Below are 9839 nucleotides of genomic sequence, written 5' to 3'. Positions count from 1 at the left end.
AGTGAGAAAGGTGGACTATAAAAGACGTAAATAAATAAAAATAAATTTAAAAAATTTTGTGCATCAATGAGGTGAGCTGTAAGCCACCAACGCTTCTCCCATAACAAAGCATTACAAGAAGATTATGTTTTCGTTTTTCCACAACAAACGCTCTGCTGTTCCTCGTCCAAAATTGCCACCAGGTCGGCTTCATTCCCCTTCAGCCTTTTCCTAAATAAATGGGGCGGCTCTAGCTGGAGGGAGAAGTCATTGGAAGACTGAACGGTCCATCAGACGTTTCCCCGGGATACAGATGAGGTCAGCAGGAGAAAAGATTAACAGAGAGAGGGAAGAGGCGGGTAACGTTATATTTTGCCGACGTAGTTAAAAAAAAATGACGGGCTCTTTCGTAACCGAGGGGTGGCAGATAGCTGATGTCATCTCCCGGCGACAAAAGAAATGGTAGTTCCGTGAGGAGGAAGATAAGGAAAGAATCCAACAGAAGAACGCAACCTGTGAGTGGGTGGTGTGGATTTTTTCTATGGGATTGAAATGTGGGTTTGAGTAGAAAAGTTCTGAGGGGTGGGAGAGTGGCACATGAGGAGGAAGTTGGTTGCCAGAGCAAGCCCAGAAGCGTTTGGGGAGGAAGGGAAGCAGCAACGTTTGGTCGTTCTTGCGCCTGCCTTGGTCGTGTGTGTGTGTTTGGGAGAGGGCTCTTACTGTTGGACTGAAGAGAGCTGGATTCAGGTACCAACTTGGCCATGAAGCGCTCTATGGGTCTTTGGGTCAATCATTTTCTCTCAGCCTGACGCACCTGACAAGATTCTTGGGAAGGTAAAAGTGGAGAGCCATAGATGCTACTTTGATTTCCTTGGGGGAAACATACTAGATTGTTTTTAAAACATCATGTAGGTGAGGGGAACTGAATCCAGCCTCCCCACTTCCCAAATGCTGTGCTGTCAGGTACTCTTCTCCCCAGACTAGTTTTGACACTGGGAGTAAGCTTGACTGGTGGGAAAAGTGCTTTGGGTGTGGGGAAAGGAAGTAGAGGCATTCTATTCCACATATTTATGCGTCTCTTCAAGTGTAAGAATGAAGAGTATGTGTGCAGTGCTTCTTTCTATATAGATAAAGACATAGTTGACCTTATGTTAAAATTAGCCCAAACTGGCACGTTGAAAGATGAAATCCATTTAATATCACGTAAGCTTTTGCCAGTCAGAGCCTGCTTAGTCAGATGCAGGAAATAATTTAAATGGGTGGGTAGCCATGTCCTGTAGAAAGCAAGCAGGGTGGAATTAACAGCCAGAAAATTCAGACAATGGAACTGGAGGTGGTGCTGCACTCTACAGAGTACAAACAAGCGTAATATCTCATTGAATGAAAAGAGCAGGTCATCAGTAAGGGTGCGTTCCACTTTTGACTCTCTTTACTGGCCTAGATCCTCTGTGTTTGCCTCTCTGTGAGTTCTATATCCAAGCAAAGAGAGTTAACGTGGTTAATGATCCAAAAAGCAAAAAAATCCCACATAAACTTACTAACAAACCAGCTATAATACATGCTTATAAAGTATTTTAATCACAATTCATGAATCCTTTAACCTCACAGTTGAACCTTCAGAAGTATAATGTAAGAACCTTTTAGTACTCTAACTCACAACAGGAGTTACAATTCATACAAGTGCTACAATACAACAGACCCCACAACGTTCAATAAATATTATACAAAAAGTGCTGGTGCTTGAAGTGCTATTATGAAAATATATTGTTGCACATACATCCTAAAGTGCAAATGTATAATTAGCGCCATGAAAACACAACTCCTTTAAATGCAATATTCCAGGGTCATAAGCATAAGTCATAAGTGAGAGAGAAGAGTCCAAGTAGTATTTACTCCAATGGAGACAACTCCCAGTGGCTGTGAAGAGTTCCAAAATGATAAAGGTAATCCTCTCTTCCTCTGACAGGTTTTCTAGATCATGGTAAATCCCGTTTCAAAATTCCATCTTTCTCAAAGAGTACACAGTATAAATTTCCATTCAAGACAAAATTTCTCATAAACCAATTGGTATCTTCATTCAGTAACATCCACTGTCAGAACAAAGATTCTTACTTTATACTTCTGAAGGTTCCACTCTGCAATTAAAGGATTCATGAACTATGATTAAAATACTTTATACATGTGTATTATAGCTGGGCTTTTTTTGCTCTCTGTGAGTTCTGGCATACAGAAATTAGACAGCTAATGCTTTTTTTGGCATAACTGTGCAATGATTGGGGAAACCCTTGTCTACTGCTCGCTTTTTAGGGTAGTGTTAAAGGTACAGAGCCAGTTCAGAAAGAAAGTTTGGCAATCCTAAGCAAATGTGCATAAGAAGTGGGCAGTGAGTGTCATATGGTATGTAGTTTTAAGGATAGTTTTGGGGGTTCTGAATGTAAGAGAACTGAAAAGTGTTGGCTAGAGAACAATGGGATGGACGTTAATAATAATGGACAGGAATATAGTTCAGGACACATATATATGATCTGTGCAGAAGATCTTCCTAAAGTAGAGTTGCCTCCTGGCTACCCTATCCAAAGGTCAATGCCTGACATTCCAATTTTAAAATATTATTGGGCTTGGGGAAAACTTCGAGACCCCACAGAAATGTTGCCAGACAGGGTCAAAATCATGGGACTAGATATGTTGTTGGTTTGGCACCTTTGTGTTGGGAAGGCACCTTTGTGGTCAAGGGGTTGATGGATCTTGGGAATAAGGATGAGTGAAGAGTTGAATTGACCTGGGGGTTTGAGACTGAATTTTCAGTTGAGATAATAAACTCAGTTGAGATGATAAATCTACAACTGAGCTACAAATATATGTTCCCTGTACACAGAGAACAAGTATGGCAGGGATATGACTAGGCTGGAAACCTTTCTACCATTTTCTGGCTTCCCACATGGAGGGTTCTGCAGAAGAACATTCCATCTCTTTGGAATAAGGGGTACCAGGGGTACCTGGTACAGGTTTGCTGTCTCTTTAAGGACTAAGCTCAAGGTTGTTTTGAAGAAGGGACAAATGGACTTGGAGTACAAGTGTTTGGACAGGGCAGGAGATGGTGGATCCAGCATCCACAGTTTGCAGAATGGAAAGCCCAGGAGTCTTAAGGAGGAGAAACTGAGGAGAATTGGCAAACAGGAAGCAGGGTGCGAGGAGGTGTGGAAATACATGAGATAGGCATTTGAAGAAAGCACAGGCTAAGCACTCACTCATTCTTTACAGCCCTGTTCTCCATCCCCATGAAGAGGAAACATCAGCTCATCTCGGATACTTTCAAGGCCAAGAAGCAACGGTTGGCTGAAGGTCCAAAGACAGTGGAAAAGGGTGAGAATGGAGGACATCTGAGGTATCTCAAGAAAGTAGTGCTGAGTGAGAACTCTTGAGAGTGTTTTTAGAGTGTAGGATGCCTGGTGTTGGTTAGAACACCTCGGTTCTGATGCCCTCTGTTTCTTTTCCTAGAGGGCCCTGAAGCAATTGAATCTGCGCTCCAGTACCTGGCATCTCTGTTCCCTCGAAAATTATTTGAGGATTCGCTGCCACCCTTGATCCTGAGACACCAGATCTATAGCCTCGTCAAAGATCGCACAACTGTAGACAGATGTCTGGTAGGAAACTCCTACCCCAGTTCTGATACCCCACTATGCTATCTAGGCCTGTGATCTTACCCAGTAGGAACAGTATGCCTGTAGGAGGAATGAATTGCAAAATAGGTGGCTGTACCTGTAATAAACTGGGAGGAAAAAAGGGGGGCAAAACCCTACAGGATACAAAAAATGATTCTTTATATAATATTTTCAAAATTCCAAAAGTGCAATGTGCTCATAACACTTCATACAGTGTCTTCAAAGTTTCAAAAATGCAACGTGCTCATAACACTCCATACATGATTCAATACATATTACATAAACAATCTTACAGGGTAGGATGAATTAAAGATGATACCATTTAGATAACCAGTTCATGAAATATTTTCCGGGAGAGAATAGCCTACATAGGCTTGAGTCTTTGTTTGAAGTCAGTTTATCCTTCTATGTTGTCATAACTTAAAGTAGAAATATCTTAGTTGTTGTTTCATTCCAGCATGGTGCAGATGTAATTGCCAGTGAGGAAACAATCGCTGGGGGGTGCTTCCTCCTGGGATAGCACACCCTAGAATGCTCTCCCCTGGAACGCTCTCCATCTCTCAATCTGAGAGCCGGCCTCAGAGTCAAAAAGAGTCCAGTAGCACCTTTAAGACTAACCAATTTTATTTTATTGTAGCATAAGCTTTCGAGAATCAAGTTCTCTTCATCAGATGCCTGATCCGAACTGGTCAAATACAGAAGATTGAGAGATTGAGAGCGTTCTAGGGGAGAGCGTTCTAGGGTGTGCTATCCCAGGAGGAAGCACCCCCCAGCGATTGTTTCCTCACTGGCAATTACATCTGCACCATGCTGGAATGAAACAACAACTAAGATATTTCTACTTTAAGTTATGACAACATAGAAGGATAAACTGACTTCAAACAAAGACTCAAGCCTATGTAGGCTATTCTCTCCCGGAAAATATTTCATGAACTGGTTATCTAAATGGTATCATCTTTAATTCATCCTACCCTGTAAGATTGTTTATGTAATATGTATTGAATCATGTATGGAGTGTTATGAGCACGTTGCATTTTTGAAACTTTGAAGACACTGTATGAAGTGTTATGAGCACATTGCACTGCAGGAGGAATGAAGCTTGAGAAATAGGAAGCTGATCCGCGCTTGTACAGCAGCATATGGAAGCAGCTCGGGTTTATGATTGCAAAGTTGGATTGCACAACAATATGTGGGGACTGTAAACATTCATAGGGTTGGAGCCTGTCAGCTGTTCTGTCCTTGCCTGATTTTCCGCTTCTCTGCAGCTTATGTCCTGTGTGTGCTTTTTGTCCATGTGGGTCCCTCGAATTCAGGTGTGGCTTTTTTGTTGATCTGATGGTATCGCTCCTTCTTTTGCCAGGAGAAAAACTGATAACACCCAACCCATAAAGACTATTCTCCTTCCACCCACAATTACTTTTGTCATTCCACAGAAATGAATGTTGGGGGCGGGGAGCAATTGGGCTTTGGAGAGCACCTAGTTCCCTCTTCCCACAGATTTTTGTCAGGATCATTTTGGTATACATCTTGGAGCACAATTCCACATGCACCCCATCTTCTTAAGATATCTTCAGGAATAAAGAGGCACATCGCCTGGAATCTTAAAAGAAATGTGCAGCCTTTATCTGTTCTAAGGAGGGAGAGGGTTGTTCCAATCCCCCCCCCCCAGAGTAGTGGCCTCTGGCATGGGTTATACCCTTCTCTTTATCCTCCTCCTAGGTTGAAGTTTTCCACCATCAGATTGCATATGGACTTTGATTTTGGAAACAGATCAGTAAAATAAACTCTCTCCACAGAGCCAGCTGAAAGATGAAGGACGGATTCGAATGTTCCAGCAGGGCTTTGATGCGGACACTCTTGTCGTGGCATTTACGGACAGTTATAAGTCTAAGGTGTGTGATATAAGTCTAAGGTATAAGTCTAAGGTCACCATACAGATGGTGCATTGAGTTGAAATACAGAAGCACTGGTAAAGTACCAATGGCTCTTTCTTCTTCCTTGCCTCTCACAGGTGCTAGAGTTTGTGTCTGGGAAAGAGTTTGCCAGGACAGTGAATAAGTTCTTGGATTCTGTCCTTGCCTCCTGCATGGATATCAGTTTTGACAAGAAAAAGATGCTGAGAGAATTTGGCTTCAGTGACACAGAGATAACGTGAGCAAATGTGACCTTGCGAATAGCTCTTTTGAGAGAGAGGTGTCTTGGGGTCCCTGTATGAACAGCTCTTTTAGGCTGTTAAATTTCAGCAGTGGACTGTTAACATGAATCTTGGTCGGGGAATGGCATGAGGTGTAATCGAAACAATCTACATAATTTTTAAATGATTAATTTGTGCTAAAGGAAAAAAAGTCCTTAATGAGGTATGCCTGCATCACTACAGGCATTGTTTTAAGAGGCACCCCCCCCCCGGTGTGAATAAAGGAAGGGGGAAATGCCTCTTCTAAGATGGTGTCCATTGCCCATAGCTTCTATAAGTACTTACATTAAACAGGCTTTGCAAATTCTTAAAAACTCCAGTACTTGAGTGCCTGGGGGCACTAGTTTGTATAACTCTGCTTGGTCCCAAAGACAGGGAGGGGGATGACTTCTGCTGATTGTCTTCTCCCACTGCAGACCCTCAATTTACCCCTTTGCTACTGCTGAGGATCTACTGATTTCCCCCCTCCCCCAGAACAAATCTGCAGGTGGCTTAGTGGGCTGCAGCAAGAGGGGGAAGATGGGAATTCCATTCCATGAACAGATCTCACTCAATACAAACCTCTGTTTTAATCTGTCAAAGAATTTTTAATTGACCGTTAAACAAATGTTGATGCTGTATTCTCAGCACTAAATCAGCAGCACAGTTCAGGACCCACCAATAATGTATTGTCCTATAGCCTGCTAAATGCTTGACAGCCCTTTGTGTTTGCAAATCCCAGATGCTTTTATTTAACCCTGGCGAGCCACAATAATCTGGCTGGGGGGCTGCATTCATCTTGATGGGTCATCTGTCTTGCTCAGTGTGAAGATCTTGTTAGCCTCTGACAAGATCATAGGGGTTTTTTTTAAATCCCAGAGCCTCAAAACATGCTTGTCTTCCAGAAATCACTGCATTTTGTTGCCCAAAGGAGCAGGTCCTAATGAAGGAACTATTCTTTCCCCATGTTGCATTCAGGCAGCTGGTAAATGCTGGAGTCCTGACCGTCCGTGATGCTGGTAGCTGGTGGCTGGCTGTGCCTGGAGCAGGTCGCTTTGTCAAATACTTCATCAAAGGTTCGTTTCACCTCCTGGAATCTCCAGGAATAGGTTTATAGGTATGGGAAGAACTGCAACACCATCTGACTTGGGGCAAGAAAAAGATTTCATATTCAGCTGGGTACCAGTCTAGGCCGTTTTGGGGTTTGTTTGGTTTTTTTACACCAACCTCCATAGGATGCCCCCCCCCTCCCAAGGGAATGTAGACCAAATTCCTTGCTGAAAGGCAGGACAACTTATCCACCAACTGCACACAGATCAATCTATACAATCAGGGATCCACTATATCAGAGGACAGGCCATGGTGCTGTAATAGAGCATCTGTTTTGCATGCTGAAGGTCGCAGGTTCAATCCCCAGTATCCTTACTGAAAAGAATAAGGTAGCGAGTGATGTGAAAGATCTCTGTGTGAGATCCTGGAGATTTGCTCCCTGTCAGAACAGAGAATGCTGAGCTTGATAGACTAGCAGTTGGACTCAGTATAAGGCAGCTTCAGTTGTCTGAAGGGAGACAAGTATTTGGAAGTACCATCACTACCCAAAATCTCCTCCTCTGAGCTTTCCAGAGCTCTCCCATTTCTGATTCTGTTTTAGACATTCCAAGTTGCTGTCATCCCTCACAAAGTGGGTTTTTTTAGGGGGCTCCCCCCACCGTTGGTCAGTTTTCATGGTCGTATTTTAAGTGGAGTTGTGCTCAAGACTGGAACACCCCAGGACAGAGCAACCCACTGACCTGTTGCTCTCTCTTCCCAGGAAGGAAAGCTGTTCTGGGCATGATCCAGAAGGCCAAATACAAGGAAGTTTTGCTGTCAGATTTGCAGACCCGCCGAGCACCACACGCTGTCAAACTGGGGCTTCCCTACCACATACATGACATCATTGGAGCGCAGATGGTTGACTGGTACTTTGCCTCTTGCTTCTCTCATGTCTCCCTCTGCCCCCAGGCAAACAATGGACCTTACTTCTTAACTCTCTTGGATCATAGCCCTCTCCTAGAACCATACTTTGGAATTACTTCTGAGTAAATGTGCTTAGGATTGTGCCACATTTCTCCCTTCCCAAGGATTTTAATTGCCTCTGCCTCAGAACTGAGAGATGTGTGTAACTTACTGCCTAAGAGTCTAGTGGTGAGCTGGAGAGTTCACATCTTGCCTCTGCTATGAAGTTGGCTGATGGCCTTCGATAAGAGTGTCTTTCTTAGCCTGAGTCTTTCCATCGGTAATATGAGGATAATAATATTGTCCTGCTCCATTAAAGTTGGTTTTAAGGATTAAAGCTTAGCATTGCTGGCTCCAGTGATGACCTTCCCTTGTAGATTTTTCCCAGCATTGGCTACTCAAATTTGCAAATTCCAAGTACAGAAGAAATGCATGACTGCCTTTCCAGAGTTCCAGGGAGCCTCAGCTGTGATTCTCTCTTGCTTTTAATTGACAGCCTCTCTCTTACTTTTTGTAGCATACCAACAACCTCTGGTACCCTTCTTCGACTGGCTGAAGATTAACTGTGTGTTGCTTTACTATCAAGAGGAGAGTTGTGCCTAAAATGAACTGTGACCCCACTTGGAGCTCTTGAACTTTACCTTATGATTGCGTGGAAACCAGCATCAATGAGAGCACCGAAATCCTTTTTATATATGGACGAATCTACATTTAGCACTTAACGCATAATAGAACAGGCAGGGCCTGCCATTGCTAGGAAATGACTGTGACGAAATGTTGTTATGAGATTTGGGAGTTTGTTTTTTGGCATACCTCGTGGGATAGGACCCCATGTGAAGTTTACTTATCTGGGGTAAAGATTACCCCAGGCCAAATATGCCCTCCCTGGGCATCTAATTCTTGTTAATGCCTTATGCAGCCTTTTCTGGAGAGGCAGCAAAAATAATCCCCTCTTAATTTATTTCTTGTCCTCTGTCATCTAAACTGTCTCAAAGCTTAATTAAAAAGCCATGCCTGTCGCTTTCTTGTGGCTCATTGGCTCCCTGTGGTGTTTTCAAGGTGTGTAGTTGTGTTCTGTCTTGGGTTTTTTTTTTCCTGTACCAACAGTAAGTATGTGCTGACATGAGCAGAAGCAAATGATGTGAAGCATTATTAAAGGAGGGTGTGCTTTTGAAGACAGGCATGCCTAAGGCTGGATCCTCCCCCACCCCACCCCCCCACAGACACGTTCGTTGAAGTATCCCAGATTACTTCTCAACTCAGCTTTGTACAATCCAGGCAGTCCTGCTATCTCTGTGGTGGCAGAGGTATTCTGCAAGGAGAAAGGGCAAACCTTACTCCCATAGCTTCTGGAACATCAACAGTACAAGAATTAGACTCCTTTTATGGAAGTGCCTGTATCGTCCTGATTCTTAAATCTTCTCAATGTGAGCAGCACAGGAGCTGGAAGTGTGTCGTAAAATTCCACAAATATGGCTGGAATGGGCCGCGATACTTAAAATGCCAATGATTTCACTGAGTAGGCATCAGATTGTGGTGGTGGAGAGTGCTCTCAAGTCATAGCTTGATCCTTGGTGGAGTTTTTATGGCAAGAGACTAACAGAGGTGGTTTGCCTTTGCCTGCCTCTGCAATCCTGATCTTAGTTGGAGGGTCCCCTTCCAATTACTAACCAAGGCTGACACTGCTTAGCTTCTGATATCCGACAAGATCAGGCTTGCCTAGGCTATACAGGGCAGGGCAGGCATCAACTTATCACTGTATAAAATAGTAAAACAGCCACATCTGTTGTGATAGCAGCACATCTGGGACCCTTACAAACAAAGTCCTTATACATTTGGACTTCCTGCAGAAGCGTATGATATTGTAAATTAATCAAAGGGGGCAGGAGGAATTCCAAAGGCCTGATGAGGAGGACTTGGATGTGCTCCAGGAGGTACAGAAAGCCGAAAGTAGATGAGAATCAAATGAAAAGAAAAAAGAAGAGGGGAAGTTGGCCTCTAAAAATCCCTAAAAGCTTAGAGAATCCTAG

General features: G+C 43.4%; 1 protein-coding gene across 1 annotated transcript; it reads left to right on the top strand.

Moving 5' to 3' along the window:
• Window positions 1–364: 364 nt before the first annotated feature.
• Window positions 365–8828, top strand: STK19 (serine/threonine kinase 19). Its single transcript, XM_054977290.1, has 8 exons — window positions 365–494; window positions 3241–3342; window positions 3478–3623; window positions 5438–5533; window positions 5653–5792; window positions 6793–6890; window positions 7625–7772; window positions 8327–8828. The coding sequence occupies exons 2-8, from the start codon at window positions 3258–3260 to the stop codon at window positions 8370–8372; spliced, it is 759 nt and encodes a 252-aa protein (XP_054833265.1). The 5' UTR covers window positions 365–494; window positions 3241–3257; the 3' UTR covers window positions 8373–8828.
• Window positions 8829–9839: the final 1011 nt, after the last annotated feature.

Source organism: Eublepharis macularius, chromosome 4 (genome assembly GCF_028583425.1).
Source record: "Eublepharis macularius isolate TG4126 chromosome 4, MPM_Emac_v1.0, whole genome shotgun sequence".
NCBI lineage: Eukaryota > Metazoa > Chordata > Lepidosauria > Squamata > Eublepharidae > Eublepharis > Eublepharis macularius.
The sequence above is the reverse complement of the archived record's forward strand: the minus strand, read 5'-3'. Positions and strand labels throughout refer to the sequence as shown.